This window comes from Staurois parvus, unplaced genomic scaffold (genome assembly GCF_062004578.1).
Source record: "Staurois parvus isolate SC_StPar_1 unplaced genomic scaffold, SC_StPar_1.0 ptg001302l, whole genome shotgun sequence".
Lineage (NCBI taxonomy): Eukaryota > Metazoa > Chordata > Amphibia > Anura > Ranidae > Staurois > Staurois parvus.
The window spans coordinates 3504415-3526266 of NW_028319098.1; the positions used below are offsets into that span (position 1 = coordinate 3504415).

At 42.9% G+C, this 21852-nt stretch overlaps 1 protein-coding gene across 1 annotated transcript in view; it reads left to right on the forward strand.

Annotated features, from left to right (window-relative positions):
• Positions 1-1075: 1075 nt before the first annotated feature.
• The window catches only part of TPD52 (tumor protein D52), a 129075-nt gene continuing 108298 nt past the window's right edge, over positions 1076-21852 (forward strand). The window contains exon 1 of the mRNA XM_089661006.1: positions 1076-1200. Within this exon, the coding sequence (XP_089517132.1) occupies positions 1182-1200 (19 nt within the window). The 5' untranslated portion in view covers positions 1076-1181. The remainder of the gene's footprint in view (positions 1201-21852) is intronic.

The window sequence follows — 21852 nt, forward strand, 5'->3', positions numbered from 1 at the left end:
CAAAGGCTTCTGTACCAAATGTTAACACTGATTTTCTCAGGTGTTCAAATACTTATGTTCAGCAGTGCAAGACGAATAAATTCTTTAAAAATCATACAATGTGATTTCCTGAATTTTTTTTTAAATTCTGTCTCTCAGAGAGGGAATGCACCTACAATGTGAATTTCAGGCCCCTCCATGATTTCTAAGTGGGAGAACTTGCAAAATTGCAGGGTGTTCAAATACTTCTGTTCCTCACTGTATGTGAGTGCTATATACTGCTGATGAGAAAAGGTATTTAGCAGTTTACATTTACTTTCTTTCCTAGATACACAGAATATAATTGGATACTAACATTTATAAGTAAAGTTGATCCAGGGAATATCCAATTGTCTCTTGGGGGATCAGGAAGGAATTTTTTCCCCTTGCATTAGTAAATTGGATCATGCTTTGCTGTTTTTTTTCTGCTTTCCTCTGGATCAACTGTGGGTATAGGATTATACTATTTTTATTTAATGGTTGAACTGGATGGACTTTTGTCTTTTTTCAGCCAGACTAACTATGTAAAAGAACTGCATTTCCGTGTACTGTGGGAGACCAGATATAGCGAATGCAGGGTCCTGGATCTGGTAACACTAATTCATTTCAATGACAGGAACAAATTACTTTAAATGAATTATCGCCCAAACGCTTGACGCCTGCAAAATTGTTTCCAAGCGTGAGGCGATTCTTTCTGCAAAAACGTTGCTGGCTTGTAAGAGAGGTAAAAAAAAAAGTCCTGTGTGCATGAGGCCGTAGGAGATCAGCAATGGTTTCTCTGCAGTTTCTCCCAGCACAGTCCCTTTAAATGTGTAAGCTGGTAACCATGCACATGAAGATCAGATCTCCATATATATTTTGTCTGGTATATAGAGAGTATGAATATGCCAGAAAAGAAAGTGTCATGCCAATGTCAGCACCTGATGAAGCAGAATGGATGACATTAGGCAGCACAGCTGTGTGTCCCCTGGGATGAAGGCCAGTTTAGCTGGGGCTGTAAAGTTGTCAGAGAAAAGAGGGAGGGAGCAGAGCTAGACATGTCAGAGCTGCCTGGGACAGAGGGCGGGGAGGAAGGTGGGGATGTCAGCCTGGGAGTGGAAGGATCACTACTACACTGTGACTTGGGGCTACACACTGCTTCTTATTCCCCCCACACACACACCATGGACAGTGCTGAGCAAGGTAAGGAAGGGGCACAGGTGGGATCAGCATGCATGATCTACAAGTGCTGTGTGTGTCCTGATCACTCTGTCATTCCATCTATTGCTGTGTATAGGTGACGTGTGTGTGCCAGGATCTGGATGGTGTGCACAGCTGCCTCCAATCCACATGGCAGAGATCACACCACAGCAGTCTGTTACTTTGTAGCTTGTTGATCCCTTTCCTGGGCTCTTTGTGTATGGATCAATCACAGCACGACTTGGCTTTGTCTACTGCTTTGTATTTCTGTATTGGATCAGACAAAGTTCCAAGTCTACAACAAGCATGGGATCAGCACCCTGACAAGCCTTGCCTGCCTGCCCCTCCTGTCTGGGTTAACCCTTCTGGTCCCTTGCACCTGTCCCCTGCCTGCTCATCCATCTGATTCCCCTCCAGCTCTGCACTGACAGCTGAGACAAGCTCTGTCTGGCCTGCCTACTATAGAGGCTGCTGATGTCTGCTCTACAGACTGTGTGTGTGTTCCTAAAGCTGGCTGGCTAGTTGGGTTTTCCTTCATCCTGACACTTCCTAAATATTTACTTGTTAAAGGGCAGCTACTTTCATAATAAAAACACGATCTCATGGGGGAAAAGGATTTGCATAACAATGTTTCCATGTTTTTCTTCATTATTTGCCTACTAAATAGTGATCAGCACAGTCTTGTGTTGGAAATGATAGACATTCCTGAAAATAAATGAAAGTGTGCTGAGATCCTGTATGAGTTACAATGGCAGTTTTGTGTCACCATAAGGACTACAGTCTGGAAACTGAGACCGCAAACATTGTTGTAACCCGCCGCCCTGCACAATGTCACTCTGTGTTGGCTGCCATGTTGGGCAAAAATAGGCACCAAATGACAGCTGCTACTTTTCAGTAGAGGATTGCTGGGCAGAATGTGAGCTGTGCGTCTGAAAATGTTCATCCTCGCAGACTTTGATCTTTTGTTGTAATAATGTTCAGAAACGTATGGCTTCATGCACATGGGTGGATTAAAAACTCCTATATACCCGGGCCTTTCTGGTGGGAGCTGGCAAAAAATGCTTCTTTTGGTGCAGAATGAAACTTATTTATAGGCAAATGGCATTTAGATGTGTATGTGCAGAAACACATTCTATTCGCTAGGATATGCATTTATTCTGGCCTTTGGAATGTATTCTGGCCTTTTGAATTTACATGCATGTGCGTTTATGTGTATGTACATTATGTTAGTAAGCTTTTATACAGAATTGGGGCAATTTTTATGCCTCTGAACGCTGCTATAAAAATGAAATCTGAAAGCCACATGTGCGTGGACATGAAATAGAGCTGCGGGAATAAAAAAAGCCTCTAATAGCTGCATTTTTTTTCTCTCTTCATATGCTTGAAGCCTTACATGTTTATCAGTGTTATTACATCTTTTAAGTAAAACTGTTATATATACACACACACTGCCAGGACCCCAGCCTCCAGGGCAAAGATGCTAAACTGCACTCCCCCATTCATGATATGCAAGAGTAGGGGATCCTACGTCCAATGTCACCCAGCCGCTTGATTGTAAAAATCACTGCCATTGTCAATACTTCTGTCGGCCTTGTCATAGAAGGAAAGCGACCTCATTCTTACAGTAAACCATTGCGCCCAGGGCAGCCGACCCTCCTGCCCACCCTTTATCCTGGCCTGCACATATGGTTTCCTCCCATACTCCAAAGACATGCTGGTAGGTGAATTGTCTCCTGTCTAAATTGGCCCTAGTATGTGTATGTAAGTTAGGGAACTTAGTACGCCCCTTGAGGGTTAGGGATTGCTGTGAATGTACTATATATATATACATATATATATATATATGTGTGTAAAGCACTGCATAAATTGATGGTGCTATATAGGTACCTGTAATAAATAAATATATATATATTGGCCCCTGAAAGACCAGTAAATCCAAAATCCATTTTTTTTAAATGTAACTGTGTTAAGTATAAAGGCCCATTCACACGGACACATAGGCTCTGCGTCCAGTTCTGTGCATCCGTCCCTGTGTGCCTGTCAAACGTGGCTGTGTAGTCCACACAGCTGGTATGTGTCCATTCAGTTATACAGTATATGCATCTCAGTGCTCGTACTAAAAGGCAGGGCTTTTTTTTCCTTAGAGAATAGGTGCAGGAACTCCCCCCTTCCGCGTCATCTCTTGTCTTCACCCCCCCCCAACCTCCAAGCACCATTCCATGGTTCAACCCCCTACCCACCTCCCTGTACCACTGCTTTTATAGAATACATTCCCAAGTATCATTTTGTGGTGCTAAGTAATTTGTATGGAATTTGGTAATGATAGCAAGAGAAACAGTAAAATGGATCCCCTGCAGCCAGCGATAATAGATTCCCCAGCAACAGCAGACCTTCCCCACAACAAAACACCCCTCCAGCAACAATAAATCCACCCCAGCAGCAGTAGACCCCTCCCTCAACAATAGATCCCTTCCAGCAAAAAATTACCTCCCAGCAACATAAGACTAAGCCCCAGCAACAATATTTCCCCCACCAGCAACAATAGACCCCTTCCACAAAAATAGATCTTCTCCAGAAACAATAGATCCCTTAGAACCAGCACCAATAGACTCTTCAGCATACCCCAGCACCCCTTGCCATTACATACATTCAGTGTTGGAGGTGCCAGAACTGCATCCCCCTGCGTTCCCACTGAAAAAAAGCCCTGCTAAAAGGTAAACCACCTGCACTACTGCCCATGTGAATGAGCCAGAATTTGCAAGAATCAGGCATTTCTATAATAATATTTCATTCTGCTTGTGCCCAAGATGTACAAATTTCAGTGTCCACATTTTAAACACAATGGGGGGGATTAATTAAAAACATCTTTGTCACATCTTTGTATCAACAGACATTTTTTCTTGCTGGGCAGGTCACTGTTTTGTGTTTTTTGCAGACTGAGTGCCCATTAACACTGCGTTGTGTTTTTTTTACATATACGTCAATGTGTCTGGTCTACTGTGATTTGTGTGTTTAGCTGCCATTCTTTGTAACTGCCAGCGTAATGCAATGTAATGTAGAGGGGAATGCACTTCAATGTACCATGCATTGTAGTGTGCTGCGATTCATTGTACAAAAAAAAGGGGGTCATGTCTGATTGGTCCATTGAGGTGCAGCTGCAGCCCATTCATAATGAAATGACCGCCTTAACACAATGCATGTTAATTCACCACAAATGGACTGTTAGAATGTTAATGTGCCCTTTTAAAGCGGAGCTTCACCCAAAAAGGAAAGTTCCACTTGTTTGCCCCCTTCCCAACCACATATAGTACTTTTTTTTGGGGGGGGAAGCAGGTACCTGGTTTTACCAGGTACCTGCTTCAACTTCTGGTCAGATGTGCCAAGGTGATCTGAGCTGGAAGTTCGGCCCCCTCTCCATCCCCTGCAGCCTTCTGGGACACTCCACAGGTCCCAGAAAATTGCAGGATTATTCACGCATGCGCAGTAGGAACCCGGTTGTGAAGTCGCAAGGCTTCACTTCTGCTTTCCCTCACTTAAGATGCCTGCACCCGAAGCTGATTGAAAAATCATCTGGGGTGAAGACATCACTGGATCCCTGGACAAGTGAGTGTCCTTATAGTAAAAGTCAGCAGCTACATTATATTTTTAACTGCTGACTTTTAATTTTTTGGGAGGAACCTGGAGCTCCTCTTTAACAAATGTTTTTAAAGTGATATTAAACCGAAAAGCACACATTTATTATATTGCAGCTTACCTATTCTTAGATGTGATGGCTGCATTAGTTTTCTTTTAGGATTTCTTTTCCTTATTTTTCACTTGGTGTTCTAACCGGTTAGTCTGTTGTTTTTCAAAAGGACAAGCTCTTTCAGGTGTATCAGTTTTCAGGGATGAGACAAACCATTTAATACTTTAAATACTTCAAATATTGATGATAAAGAGTGAGCTGGGGTTTGGCTTCAATTTGATAGTGTATCTGAATCTGCTAGCACACTCCCCTCCCCCCAAGACTGACAGTGCTGCTGCCTGCTGTGCCCCCTTTGCTCCTTCATGCAGAGTGGAGGCACTCTTAACACAGACGTTATGTTATTGGCCAGATCACAGGTGAGAACAGAGGAGAAAAAAAGCCTAAAAAGAATTAGAAGAACTAATGCAGCCACCACATTTAATCACCGGTAAGCTGCAACATATTACATTTTTGGTTTTGGGTTTAATACCGCTTTAGGCAATTTGTAAACTTCCCATGGCAGAGTAAAGTCCTTACGTTATAGGCAGGGCTGTCTTTAATATTGATTGGGCCCTGCGCAAACATTTTTCTGGGTCCCCCACCACACGCCCCCCTTCCCATGAGAGAGACAGAGAAGGGGGGGGGATTAGAGAGAGACCACTAGCCCTGTCCCTGTCTGCAGTCCCTCCTGTACCCGCCCCATCTCAGTCCCTGTCTGAGGGTAGGTGTGTGTATATGTGTGTGTGTGATGCCTGGTACCTTCCATGCCAGCATTAGACGTATAGATGGGCTGTTCTGGGTAGTGGTCCTTGGCTGCTTGTGTCACCTGCCAGTCCTCGTCCTCCAGGCCCCCGGTTAGCCTGTCCTCCAGGGTGCCGTCACTAAGCAGAGAGGAAGTTGGAGAAGTAGTCCAGGCTCTGGGAGGAGCCGGGGATGCTGCATGCACTGCTGCTCACCTCTTCGGGGGTCGCGGAGGCAGTGGAGGTCTTCTCCCTTCCAGGCTGTCAGTCCTAGCCATCCTTGCTGCCCACCTTCCCCGTGGCCTCCATCTCCAGGGATGCCCACTCATCGTGTACACATGGTACACAGGGCACTTTCAGCCTGCCTGCACCCTGAGGACACCACTCTCTGTACCGGATTTAGATCCACGGGTTCCGAGGCCTTTGCCTCCCTGTTCACGCCACCACCGGACCAGGACTCTCCATGACAAGGGGCAGCTGCTTTGGGCCCCAGAACAATGACTGGGCCTGGGGCAAATGCCCCTTTCTCCCTGCATTAAAGACAGCCCTGGTTATAGGCTTTTCATGAGGCATGTGGCAGATGTTCTCCTCTGTACTGTTCCTTGTCAGGGTGATGGGTCATGTAGGAAGTAACTACCTCTATGCTGATCATTGCGGCACAGGTTCTTCATGATCCATAATTTGACACATTGCAAATGGCGCCAGAGCTTTTATCACATGACCTTTTTTTTTGCCACTGAAGTATTTTCGCCATTATTATCACCATGTTAGTATAGTATTTGCTGCTGTGATAGTACATATTTTTACCGAGGTGTGATGTGGGTTTTATCTGTTTGATTAAGGGAAACATTAGAACATTAAACGTTAAAGGAGAATTAGGGCCAAAGCTCCTCTGGCAATACTTCTTCTCCTGTGGTCACAGGAGTGCACTTAGTTCTGCACTTCTGTGATCCAGATTCAGCAGATAGCTAAAGTATGTTGTCGGCTGGTGTCACTCAGGTGGTCCAGGTTACTTTAATGTTGGGATCCACCAATATGCCTGACCAGCAGCTTGCTCAGCCTCTCATCAAGCCACAGAGATCCTGAGACTTCCACTCCTGATCCCTCCACAGCCCGGCACTCTAGTGAGTGCTGGAGGTAAGAAGATAGAGCGACATCTGACAGTAACAGCTCACTGCTTACTGAATACCGAGAACAGACTAATCAGTGGTCCTTGATCACTCAGTTCAGTGAGTATGATTTTTTTTTTTTGTAATATCTCATAATTCTCTTAAATTGGGTTAAAGCTCAATGGCTTGCATAATCTAAACCACTTTTTCCAGTGCCCCAAGGCCTATTCTCCATGGTAAAGCCTAACTTCAGCCAAAGATTTCTATGGGGTTAAAATTTCTGGCAGGTTTCTATTTGTCTGTAACCCTAAAATGTAACCTCACTTCCTGTTCAGGTGACTTTAGGTCAAGAAATGAGGGGGTTGCATAGGTTAGATGTAGAGAAAGATTTGGATATCGATCAAAACTTTTTCAGATTTAACCCCCTAGTGCCTAGCCTGCAGCCCTTTTGGCACTTATTTTGTGGCCTTTGGGGCCTTTGTGGACAGTAGTCTGTGTTTACCTGAAGATAGCAGTCTGTTTTCTTTACCTTGGTGTACAAATGTGGTGTACAGATGTACAACTTCTCATTCGAAAGGAACCGGTTGTGAGAACGAGCATGCTGGAAGACTGAGATTGAGCTGCAGTCACTTTTGCAGCAGTTGTTTTCTTATTCTGGGTCACAATCCTGCGCGATGTCGCTTTTGTCTCTTCTGGCCAGTTGACCATATTGACCGCCTTTATACTTATCAGATTGTTTTCCAGAAAATGTATTTGCCATCATAACCTTTTGATACTGTACCTCACGACACAGCAAATAAAGAAAAAAAAAAATATATATATATATACTGTATATATATATACACACACACACACTGTATATGAGTGACAGGAAAAAAAAACTACTGTGTATTGAAAGTCAATAAGCTGCTGATGCTATCCAGCTATTACAGCAACTATACTGAAGTCAGAAAATTCATGTAAAGTATAGCCAGAAACTTTTTTTAATGATTTTAAACAGAGTAAGGAATGGTTAGAACCCTTTGGAGAGTTTTTCTCTTAACCTGAGCATTGATTGAAAATAGACCAATTCAGCAATAATTTATGGCCATTCCCACTTGAGAGAAGTAATTTTAATGATTGGCTTCTCTTGAACAGGAGTGTTGGAAAATTTGCCTTTTGATCAGCGCTGCAGCCAATTGGCTGCAGAGGTGATCAGTGTATTCTGACAACAGAGACAGATCCCCTGTCAGAATACAATTGGGCAGTGGGGAGGATTCCTCCATCCACATTGCTTTTGTAAATGAGGTAATCCGTTTAGCTTTTTTGGTAAGCCATCTAGCTGATCAAAAAAAAAATCTATGTGCAGCATTAGACATTTGTTAACAACTGTCCTGTTTCCACTGGAAGATTTTTCCCTTGACCCTGTTCTAGTGATGGCTGTAAATCTGGATTGCACATCATTTATGTTAATGTGAGAAAGATAGAGACTGATTAGTACCCCTCTAGGGTCACTTCTGCTGTTCCTATGACAACTCAAACATTCTGGATTCCCTATCATTTGCTGTACTGAAGATAATGGTTGCCAGGACTAATGGAGGGAACATACACACCAAAAGGTAAATTTGGAAAGCACTTTTTGAATGCACATGGTACTTGCGTCTCCTTTTTTTGGAGTGGTCTGTACTGAGCATTTTTGTGCATTATTTGCATTCCTCAAGATAGTGAGGTATTTTTGACTGGATATGGTGATATATGGGGCTTGTTAATTAGAGGCTGGTATTGAGGCCCCTGGATGAGTGCACCCATATTACTTATCTGTAGCAAGATAGATCATATTACTTACTCAGTCCTTTCCTGGGGGAACTTTATTTCTTCAGTGGAGAGTGCAGATATTCAATCTAATAGGCATATGATCAAACTACAATTGTTTTTGCCACAACTTCATCCAAAAACAGTATGTAATCTACCTTGGCTTGGGGCTGGTAACCATTTGGATGCAAGAGATGGGTCTACTAGTGAATAATTGTAATTGTATTCAGTTATGAGATTGTAGCACAGTTCATTCCAGTCTATAAGGTCTTGAATTAAATACAGTTTAGTATATACATTTTTTTTTTGAAAATACAAATCCTAATAAAGGTTACATTTTATATTTATCAATTGGCTAATTGATGCGTAGGGATACGCACTGTCGTCCAATATAGATTTATTGATTGCCAAATATGATGATTTATAAATAAGGCTTCGGAAAAAGGTTTCAGACTAAGTTATGAGTTTACAAATACAAATCCCTTCATTGCTGCTAACATAAATATTTTGCATAAACAAACATCAAGTCACTGCAGCAGCTGGGAGTTTGTTTACATCCTTTCTTGTAGGAGTGATTTTGTGCTGTTCCTGTGCCTGACACACAACATTCCCCGCCATGTGTCCCAGACTCACCTGTCCATCCCTTGGCAATGTCAGGATGGAAAGCAGCAGGAGTCCGGCGATTCCTCACTACTGAAGTAAATGTGCTCTCCCTGCAATTTCTAGCGATCTTGTTGCTGTGTGACTTGGGCCTAAGAATAAGCTTACCTTTGCAGTAATGCTGCTTTTTAGGTGTTGCTTGTTTTTTATAGTTCATCATTGGTGCACTGTAAAAATGTTTTTTAAATTAGTTTGTTGTGAGAGATAATATGATGCATGACAGAATAAGAATCCTTTTATGAATAGATTTTACTCTTTATAGAAAGTTGTGTATATAAAGATAATCCTTGAAGATGGTTCTCTTTCCTGTTACAACAGGTCATTCTTGATCGCTGTCACTGAAAGGATTATCTAAGATTACCCAAGACTATTCTCTGCCAGGCATAATATATTTACTTTCTTGGATATTAAGGAGACAGTCATTTTTTAGAATGAAGAAATAATCTGCAGTACCTTTTTTATTTCTTTTTTAAGAATTGTTAGTACCGTTCATGCATCATTTATGTGTAGTCTAGGGTACCTTGTTGTCTGAAACCTGCTGTCTGGAAGATCATTTTGGACTTCCCATCACTTTAAACATTTTACTTACAGTACATTGCACTTGCCTATGGTAACCAATCAGATTTCAGAGCAGCTGTAAAAGGGTTGATACTCGCCCAGATAAATAGAGTGCAACTGTAACTTTCAGTTTGCTAAATGAGTGCAAAGTTAGAATCAATAATGTAAAACAGGGTCATCGTAATGATGAGGATCATGCATGCACTGCAGAATAATATAAAACAAATGATGAAAGCTGCACAGACATGGACTCTTCACAGCAATGGCTCTCTCACTAATGGGCTCATGTGGTTGCATAGAATATGCGCTATGAAACTTCATGCACACTGGCTTAAAAAAACCCCTATGCTCTTGACAGAAAAAAACTCAAATTTTGATTGTTTTTGTACAAGTGTGTAGCAGCGTTTAGGAGTGTTTACTGTTTTTTCTGCCAGAAAAATGCTCTTGAACACGCAAAACAGAAGTTTTTTTTCTTTTTCTGGCTCTAAATGCTCAGCTTAAAAGATGCCTCTAGACTATCCTAAGTGCATGGTTACATAGGAAACCATTAGGTTTTTTTACAGGCAAAACGCTAAACCCCTCTAGGAGCAGCGTCTTTTTAACCACTGTACATGGAGTGACTCTCAAGGAAGTGAGAGTCACTAATTCAGTAAGACCGTTTAGAACACAAATGGCTATTTGCTGTTTTTCTCAATAACAGTGTCCCTTTTCAGTGAAGTCCAGGGTAGCTCTGGTAACGCTGGCAAACAGCTGAAGGGATCCAAGGCCTGAGGACACAGGGTGTCATTCTGCTGGCACTGAAGCACTATCAGTTGTAGTGGTGCTCCACACAAGCTACGTTTTCAGAATCTACCTCTGCCTTGTGAGGTGTGACATCTCTAAGCTGCTTAAGGAGGAAGTTGAGGAACCAGTCCACTCTGGGCATGTCCATGAATCCAGGTAATTGGGGGGGGGGGGGGGGGAAAGAAGCTAAATGGACTAGCGCCTGGTGACCAATGTCATCTAGAGAGAAATTGAGGGGAAAGACAAACTTTTAGCCTTTTTCTCCAGAACCAGGTACGGAGAAATCTTGTAGTGGGGTCATCCATTTCAGGGACAACTGTCTATAATGGAGATTTCTTCTAACATCCTGTTGTGCCAAGAAATTTCCCAAATGCTATAAAGACAACATTAAATAAACTGGAAGGTTTTACCCCTGCCTCATTCTACCTAAAACTAAAAATCAAGTTTTGGTTATGCAAATACGTTTAACAGCCAATCAGGTTTGTGTGGTTCAAGCAGAAGCATTCTGTGTGGTCAGTAAGGTTCTCATGCAATGACCATGCCCTAAATACTGCCAGTTAATTAACTACTTGTGCTCTTTAATGGAGGGAAATAAACTGCACTTGTCATTAGAGATCTATGATGGCCTCTTTCTGACAATGGACTTGGAAACCGTGTACAGAAACAGATACTTTGAAACAACATTAAATTACAAAATATCTTGTGTTGCAATTATATAAGTCCTATCATTTTATTAATGAAAGTAAAATTGACCTTTTCAAATGGGTTTTGTTACCAAATCACAAAGCTTTAAGTGTAGTGAGAACAGAGCAAATATGTATTGTACTTACTTCAATGGGCAAGCAATTGAAACTTTGCCAATCGAGTGAACCTGGCCACTCAAGTGACTTGGTAAAGGCGTCCTTTCTTGTAGACAGAGCTGGCCTGTCATTTTGACCTAATTGCTCCTACATAGACTGCACACAATAGGGTTATATGGGAAATGTGTGTGTGTGTGTGTGTGTGTGTGCGTGCGTGTGCGTGCGTGCGTGCGTGCGTGTGTGTGTGTGTGTATATATATATATATATATATATATATATATATATATATATATATATATGTTGGTCACTATGTTTCTATATAAGAAACTAAATCCTTTAGGTAAAACTTTTCTCCCCCGTTTATCTTTTTGCTCGCTTATCCACAAAAAAACATACACATTAAGTGATCCAGCAGAGTTCTGTAGGGATATGATACTCCACTGCTTTACATGCGGTTCCACACCAGAAACCTGATGATGCACATGTGCCGTGGAGCAGGCTGCAAGAACCAGGAAGAAACCGCTATCCCCTTGATAACACACTGCAGCGCATGCTGAAATGTGTGATGTGGGTATCCCAGGAGGCTGTGGGCTACTGTATACATCATTCTAATCCCGGACAATCAGCCAGAAATTGTGGGGATGGTTCCCTGGAAAGGGTAATAAAAAGAATGTCCAATTCTGTTGAGAACAGGGAGGGGGGGGGGGGTAAGAGTCCACTTTAAGTAGTGGATCATATTAACTTAATTTAGAAAGCTTTCTACTTTAGCTTTTCTTTTCCCACATACTTCCATTACATTATATGATGTACACCCAATCAACAAGCTAAAATCTAGACATACACATTGGGGTTGATTTACTAAAGGAAAAGAAGTTGTTCACTTAGGGACATTATTGGTAGTGAATATGTGAGCCTGTGGTTGCTTAGAAGTCCCAATACATGTAATGTCTAAAGAAAGTTCCCAGCAGATCGCACTAATTAGACTGCACCTGATGCTGGCTGCTGGGAAGGTATATAGCCCCTCCCTTGATTTGTATCAGTATTTCAGTGTTTTCCCTGTTAGCCATATACCTGCTTGCTGATTATCCTGATCCCTGCCTCATCCTGTACCCTTTTTCCTGTTACCCCATCTCTGCTCCCATTGTTTCTAGTCCCAGTCTTGGTCATGCCCTGATTATGTCCACTTTCTTCCATTTGTATAAAACATATTATAGATAGGTTGTTGGTTTGGTTTTGCTTCACTGTCATGTTTATTTTTCACTTTTGCTTTGCATATGGTTTCTTGGTGTTGGATAGGTGTTGTGTTGTGTGCTTTAAAGCATATGTAAATCCAACATTTCATATTCTTAATATGTGGCTGCTGTACCATGTACTTGTATGAAAACGTATCTTGTTCTCTTTTTATTGCTTCCTTTGTGTGAAATCCCTGATGTTCCTTTCAGTCCCTCTGCCTTCATATTAAAAGCTGACCACGCTAAGCATGAGTGCAGAGTGGTCAGTTCTCTAGCTGTTCTGGGAACTCGGTGTGCTCTCCTCCAATGATCACCTGACAACCTCCCCCCCCTCCCCCCACACACACAACCATTCACTGGGAAGATCATTGTGCTGCTGTCTCTCCTTCGCTAGCTCTTATGCAGCTGAGAACAGAGGGTATGTGATCACTTAGCAAAGGGAAAGGGGGAAAAATGTGTATATAATATTTTTGGGGTTTGTTTTTTATATCGATACACATTTGTTTTGCCTTTCATTCCTATTTTAAACTGAATGGGTTGTTTTACAAGGTGAAGGTGTACAATCACTTTTAAGTGATTGCTAAAGGCACCCTTTTTGCTAACATTCCCATTAAGTCCTCATGCACACTGGGCATTTTAAAAACACCAGTAGTGTTAGCTGTATAAAGTCACGTTAAAAGCGTGAGTTTTTCCGCATTTTTTAGCGTTTTTGCATTATTGTTTAGCTGCATTTTTCTGAGTTTTTCCATGTTTGCGGTTTTTGCAAAAAAAACCCCTAAACATTTTGGCTAAAAAAAACCCCCAAAAGCCGGTTTGCTGTGTTTTGATGCGTTTACCAGCATTTTTACACCAAATAAACATACCTGGCCAGCCGGGCTCAGCATCCTCTCTGAAGTCGGGGGTCGGGGCTCCCACTCATCGCAGCTTCTACTACAGCAGTCCCCTCCTGAGCATACAGGCTGCATGGGGTGGGGTCAGTGGAGCTCCTGGACCTGATCCCGCCCCCTTCCTTCTGGCTGGGGAATACAGCGATGTCCCCAATGTACCCTGTGCGCTCTGCAGTGCAACCAGCGGGGCACCAATTTGCGGGCAGCACGAGCTTAAGGGGCAGCTGGTTTGGCCCCCATAGCAAGGATTGGGCCCAGGGCAGTTGCCTCATTTGCCCCATGTTAAAGATGGCCCTGTCACTAGTTCTGAGGGGGGGGGGGGGGGTTCCAGCCAAATTGCTTCCACTGTTTATTACTGTTCTTAGTCGATGGTGCAGCGATGAACTATTTCCATTGGAAGGTTCTCCTGATATGAACTGAATAGTGGATGTACACTAGTGAATGAATAGTGCATGGGTAGTGAATGAAGAGTGATTGAACTCACTCATGCCACTTGATATCAGGGGCGGACTGACCATTCGAGCACTCGGCACTGCCGAGGGCCCGGGGTCAGTAGGGGGCCCCATGAAATGCCCCTGGTACTTTTTTTTTTTTTTTTATAGGCTTTTTTGAGTGTGGGCAAGGACACAGGGGCCCCATGATCCCCTATTGCCCTGGGGCCCCATGAGTTGTCAGTCCGCCCCTGCTTGATATGCTTCAGTGTTTCCCACATACATGACTGACTTCTCTGATTGGCCGCAGAGATTTTAAAGTAAATTGTGTGTGAGATGGCAAACACTTCTGATGCTTTTCAGTTCTCACTAACCTATTCGTGGTTAAAAACTGGTTGAACTTTTCTTATCGGGTACCTTTTAGGCCTTCTAAATATACCATTGAAAGTGTTATTAAACCCACAACAGTAAAATGAGTCTGTATATGCAGTAAAGCATGCCTGTTATACTCAATGTGGAACCTAAGGGGTTAATCCTCTGCATTGTGTAAAAGGCCCTTTGATCCGATCTCCTCAGCTCCTCCACTGGTTCAGTTGTCCACGTCTTATCTCCTGATAAGACAGAATGAACCGTAGCCATTCTGCACATGCTCAGTTTAGTGTGTATTGCTAGAGAGGTTATCTTTTTTGGGGAGAGTGCATGTGATCAGCACAGGGCTAATCAGCACTGTCCAGAGAGAGGTCAGGGGGTTTTGCATCCTCCTAGAGCAGAAAGAAAACGCCTCCTATAATCTTTAACATCTACTCTGCTGAACACTGATAGAAGTCACAAGACTGCTCTAACAAGGAAAGGTATTTAGCAGTTTATATTTACTGAAGTAATTGCAGTTCCATGTTGTGTGTACTGTGGGAGACCAGATATAGTGAATGCAGGATCCTGGGTTTAGTAACACTTTAACATCACAAACATGCAGCTCTGCTCCAGACCAGCACCTCTCTCTTACTATGGACACCTGGGGCTCAAGAAGCCTGTTTCTGTTCACCATCAAAGGACACGGATGAATGGAAACAACATGCCCATATCTGCTTCTTTCAAAATCTCCCTATTTAGCTATCATGACTACAACTACACCCATGTCATCCCCACCCAAGGACTACCCCTCCCTGAAATCAAGGCTGTAGTGTCAAAACGCATCAAAGAGGGGTGGTCCCTGGGCAGAGACGACATGGATGCAGTTGTATTAGTTATAAAGCATTCAGAAGTGGATAATGATGAGTTGTTTCTATTTATCAATGTGCATTGAAAGAATTTTTGTTACATCTATTTGATAAGTGCAAAAAATACATGTTGATCCTGCCAGAAAATCTTGTCAGCTGGTAACTTTCTGTGCTGTATTCTCATCAGTTACATTATTCACATGCCACAGTATATTGGATAATTCACTTCTCTCTCTCTGTATACTACAGAAGCTCACCCCTCTATGTTATGGAGAAGAGGAGAGGAGGGGGTTTGTAGTCCCGTCCTGTTGTCCTGATATAGTAGGGTGAGTGTTGTTGCCATTGGTCAGGAAGTGTGTTACTGGCAGGATAACCAGGGACATTACAGTTATCCTGTGATAATCCTTAGACCAGCATTTTTACACAGGACATACTCATTTTTTTTTTTTTTTTGCTATCTGTAGCCTGCCTTAGACTATTTTGATGATGTGTAAATTGTCGTATGTGAGATGAATAATTGTACTGATGATGAAACTAAATGTAGCCAATAATTATACAGGGAAACATTGCTTCTTTACCTTCGATAGACACATGTTTACTGTGCCTAATGGAAATTCTGACACTATTTATGGACATTATTAATATTTAAAGTGTTGCTAAACCCAGGACCCTGCATTCACTATATCTGGTCCCCCACAGTACACACAACATGGAAATGCAATTATTTTAGTAATTATTTTAGTAAATATCTGCTAAATACCTTTTCTCATCAGCAGTTAAAGAAGTCTTGTGACAGTGTCCAGCAGAGCACTGGCTAAAGCTTGTAGGAGGAGTTTTCATTCTGCTCTAAGGATGCAAAACCCCTGACCTCTGTCTGGTCAGTGCTGATTGGTCCTCTGCTGATCACATGCACTCTCCCAAGAAAAAAAAACTCTATCAATACATACTAAACTGAGCATGTGCATGTGATTCCACACTATGTCTTATCAGGAGGTAAGAGGGAGACACTGGAAGAAGGGGAGGATCAGATAAGCCAGGATCAAACAGCCTTTTTTTACAATGCAGAGGATTAACCCCTTAAGTTCCACAGTGGGTATAACAATCATGCTTTACTGGATATACAGACTGATTTTACTGTTGTGGGTTTAGTGACACTTTAATTTCATAATGATGTTGTTGTATAGAAGAGGTGGGTGTTGATGTGGAACTCCCAGGAATGATCTTTTTTGCCTTCTTACGTCGAACTTGGCTCGATGTAAGTATACATACCTGATATCCATTCCCAGCAGCCCTCCAGATGTCAAGTATGAGCCAAGCTGGACCAATGTAAGTTTTCATTTAAAAAAAGGTAATTTCTGTAGTTCCTCTTTAAATCACAATCCAGCACGGGTGTCCGATATGCAGGGTACACCACTGCTCTGCAATTACCTGGCACAACAACAAAGCAAGGATTCAGAGAGCAGGAAATGAATGATCGGACTCTTTCTCCTCCAATGTGAGGAACAGAACCAAGTCTCATACTGAACACACAGTCCTTGAAGGCGGCAGGGCTCTTGTCTCATTCACATGAATTGTTTGCTGGTGGCTGAGCAGATGGTCATGTGAGGGTTGTGGGTTTAGCAGACAAGTCTCAACTGGGACTGATAACACAGGGCGGGCAGTGTCACCATGGAGCTCACTTCTGCCTTTTTTGCTGTCTGGCTTTCTGGCCTGGGTGATCATGTGCACTATCATGCTGTTGCTTCTTCAGCGATTTGTTTATTACTCCATACTTATTTTTAACATAATATCACACATCCGAAAATGTCATACCATGTTGCCACTGGATAAATTCAAGTGTCTTGTTAAAGTGAGTTTTCCCATGTATAATGAGGTGACTGTGTTGTACAGCTGACATGCAGAAAGGTGAGGTGCTCTCCAGACTCCCATATATCATCCTATTCTGAGGTCTTCAAGGTGGAGAGCGTCATCTTCACAGTTGGAGAGTGTCACCGCCATATCACAAGCACAATTTAACCTCATGGTGCCTGCCAAACGCAAATGTGCGGCCTCCCGGCATCTGGGCCTAGACGCCGAGCGGCCCCACATTTGTGTTCTATTAAAAAAAAACATATGTGCTGAGAGCGCGCACACTGCGCGCTCCCAGCACACATGTCCGGTACTTACGGAAAGGTCCCGATCTCCTCTTTCGATTGGGTCCTTTCCCGTTCATATCACCGACGTGACAGCGAATCATGGCGGTCACATGACCCTAAAACCCCGCCCCGCCTCCTGGCTTCTGGAACCCTTAACCTTCCTAGCAGTATTCCCGAGTGTAGCTGGGGGGTAGAGTTTCAGTACCAAAAGTGGTAACCCCGAGCTACACTCGGGCTTACCATGCAGTGTTGCACAGGGATTCCCTGCAGCGCTTACCTTGTTGTTTGCTCCCGCGATGCGTCCCCTGCAGCGTCCCCGGCCATCTCCTCCGGCCAATTCCGGCTTCCGTGTTCCGGTCCCTGTGATGTCGGGACGTACAGGCACCGGAACCGGTGGGAAATTTGAAAATTTTAAAAAATGACTTTTTTTTTTTTTTTTTTTTAAACTATTATTTCATAGCAAAACATTGCTGTTTCAAAGCATTTCACATACATTTTGTCCCTACTGCTTTGTCCGGCGCCCTGCCTGCATTTTTACTGTTCTTTCTGACTGGAAACTTAGAAAAGTCCATGGCGTCCAAAAAGCGTCCCTTTATGTCAAAAGCTGTTTTAGACCATCTAGAGAACAGCGATAGTAAATCAGAACCACTTGCAGAATTGAGTGATAATGATTCGTGAGGGAAATTCGTCATCAGACACTGAAAACGATTCTGCGACTTTGCTCAGTGATGTGCGAACTTGGCTCTATATTTCAAATTTCAATGTTTTTGGTTTGATTATATTATTGAATTAAATTTATTATTATATTTTTTATGAGTATTTATTAAATTATAATTTATGATTTTGTGTTTCAAGTTTTATCATACCCGGGATGTTTACTAGACTCTTGTTCGGGCAGATTTCAGTGAGTTATTCCTAAATTACAGGCCTGCAATAAAAAAAAATACATATTTCCATGCAAAAAAATGGTACCACTTTCAGCACCAAAAATCTGAAATAATCATACCGCTAGGGAGGTTAAAGGGCCGGGAGGCGCCGGCGCCAAGGGGTTAAGCTGGCCATAGATGGGTCGAATCTCGGGCCCGTTCAGCAGGATCTGGCCAAGAATCAATCCAAGTGTGGGCAGGCTGGACGTACTGAAGTTTGTCCATTAATTGACTTGTGTACAACCAACCTGTTGGATTTTGTACATGCAATTACTGCTGGAGGCTATAGCTGCTAGTAGTAATCATTGTGTTCTGCCAGCCGGGAAGGCTCCCTGTCTGCAGGACACAATGGTGCTGCTGGAGGGATTCCCCCATCAACAGAATCAGTCGCAACCCATGATTGCGGGAAAGAAAATCACATCATCTATGGTTTGCCTTAGAGCCATTTATTAGTCACAAATGCAAAAAGGTTACAGCAACATTTTTTAGACTTCAGTACAACCAGCCTACCCATAGATGGATCGAATCTCGGTCGGTACCTGCTGAAACGCCTGAGATTCATTCTATGTCCAGCTTAAAGCAGCCCATTTATCATGTGGATTCAGGAGCAATGCACATACAGTTTCACCTGTCACATATTTATATTCGGAAACTTTTGCTTTGAGTCCAGTAGACAATTTCTTGCTACCTTGTCCAAGCCCTGATGAAGGGGGATTTTTGTTCCTGTAATGCGGTGGTTGACTTTTTCCTTGGTGGTGTTTTGCCTGATAGCAACAATGGAGGATTTTGAACTCTTGAGAAACTTGTTTAAAGCTCTCTCTTTTTTTCACTGTCACATGGGGGGGGGAGATTTACTAAAACTGGAAACTCAGAATCTGGTGCAGCTGTGCATGGTAACCACTCAGCTTCTAACTTCAGATGGTTCAATAAAGCTTTGACAATAAAACCTGGAAGCTGAGCCTGTTTTGTGGAGGGCTGCTAAAGCCAATCTAGTAGACATAATTGATGGTTAGGGACTTGTGTCTAGCTCATTGTTAGGGGTTAGGGATCTGTGATGAGCACCTCAACCTTATCTTCCTTTGGATGACTGATGAAGGGAATGCTTTAGGTCCAGAAACATTTGCTGTTGGGTTTTTTTTGCATGTGTGACTAATAAATAATTCTAAATTGAGCTTGCAATGTGCAGATGAGGCCATCTTGAAATGGGCGGCCAGGGGGGCTGTAAAAGCAAGCAATTGAGACCATCCGATCATTCATTTTTCCACCCCTCCAGATTAGGACAGGTAGCCACTCAGCACTGAACATTTGCCGTGGCAAAAATTAAACACCCTCTTGCATTCACAGGATATATCGCCTCCCATTTGCCTGCCAACTGCCCTCTAAAAAGCAACCCATTGCAGATCACTTTTCAGAGGGGTGGTAAGGACTGCCTCACAGAACAAGTAAACAGTTGTAAAGTAGACTGGAACTGTTAGACTACATTCACATGGGTGGTGGGAATGGCTGCGGTGGGGAAATCTGCTGATCTGTGCAGCTGTTTCTGCGAGCCGCTAGCTGAGGCTGGCATGCCCTAAACACTTCAATGACAGGTTGGCGGTGGCTGCAGCTATCTGTGGCTGTCTACCCAGCTAGTGATTACCTGTGATGATCGCTGCTGGATGCACTTTGTGTGCTGTCAGCAGTGATCAGTGCAAGTACTCACACATTAAGGCAGACAGCCCGACCTGTCAATGAAGTGTATAGGGCTCAACAGCCGCAGCTAGTAGATGGTAGAATTAGCTGCAGATTCCCGTGGCTGTCATTCTCAAGGGCACTAGTCACCTGTGCAAATGTAGCCATAGGGATCGCATTTACTGACTGCAGTCATTCTACTGGAACGAAGGGGGCCAAGCCCAACCCCTGAAAAACAACCCAAAACCATAATCCCCCCTCCACCACACTTTACACTTGGCACAATGCAGTCAGGCAAGTACTGTTCTCCTGGCCACCGCTGAACCCAGACACATCCATCAGATTGCCAGACAGTGAAGCGTGATTCATCACTCCAGAGAACACATCTCCACTGCTCTAGAGTCCAGTGGCGGCATGCTTTACACTACTACATCCGACACTTTGTATTGCACTTGGTGATGTAAGGCTTGGATGCAGCTGCTCGGTCATGGAAACCCATTCCATGAAGCTCTCTATGCACTCTTGTTGTGCTAATCTGAAGGTCACATGAAGTTTGAAGGTCTTTAACTTTTGACTCTGCAGACAATTGGCGACTTCTGTGGACTGTGCACTTAGCATGCTCTGACCCCGCTCTGTCATTTTACGTGGCCAACTACTTCATGACTGAGTTGCTGTTTTTCCCAGTTGCTTCCACTTTGTTATAATACCACTAACAGTTGATTGTGGAAAATTTAGTAACAAGGAAATTTCCAGGATGGACTTATTGCAAAGGTGGCAACCTATCACGGTACCACGGTTGAATTCACTGAGCTCCTGAGAGCGACCCATTCTTTCACAAATGTTTGTAGAAGCAATCTGCATGCCTAGGTGCTTGCTTTTATACACCTGTGGCCATGGAGGTGATTGGAACACCTGAATCCAATGATTTGGAGGGGGGGGGGGGGGGCAATACTTTTGGCAATATGTATGTGTATGTAGCAGCCCAGTTAGATAGGCAATGACCAATATAGTGTGGAGGGCAGTGGGAGAATATGCAGTAAGCTTCATTTGGTTCTTTAAATGATTACATATTTTGTCCCACCCAAATGGTATCCGAATAAACTACTGCCTAGAAAAACTGATGGCAACCTATCCACATGTTGATTCCTGGCATATATGTTTTAAAACCTCTGCAATTAATCTGCATATGCATTGGTACTTTTAAGAAGCAATACTTTTTTTTTTTTTTTTAAGGATAAATACACTTGTAATATTTAGCTTTATTAGTGTGTTTGTAAAAAAACACCAATATTTTGTATATCGTTTGTGCCGAGTATCATGGTTGTACATACAAACACAGAGTTGTGTTTCAAGTGGCATGAACCATTTTCGGCCACAGGCATTGTTAATTAGGTGGTACAGCTCTTGTAGATTGGGTCTATGATCTATTCATCTAACATGATGTGGGTGTAGAGGGGTATGTGGTTATGTAATGCAAGTTCCTGGGGAAACCTGTGAGGAATTGCCATGGAAAATAGACCTAGGAGAAAAGAAATGAAAATAAAACGGAGAAGGAGGGGTAATGAGGAGAGTCTCCATGTTTGGCAACTTCTCCAAGGAATATGGGGGGGGGGGGGCATAGAGTGTGTATGTATATGTGTGTAATATAAAAATATATATATTTATTGATAGGATTGTGCAGTGAGATGGAGGGTATGTCAAGTAGTGTTCATGAGTTATTTGCACTGTTCAGAGTAGTGCAAGCATAACCAATAGACTATGGGGGGGGGGGGGTGTAAGGTGCCCAAAATTTTGGGATAGTCATTCTACCAGCATTGTTTAGGTAAATTATTATTTATTTCAGGTACTTATATAGCGCTGTCAATTTACGCAGCGCTTTACATATATATTGTACATTCACATCAGTCCCTAACCCTCAAGGGGCGTACAATCTAAGGTCCCTAACTCACATTCATACATACACATACTAGGGACAATTTAGACAGGAGCC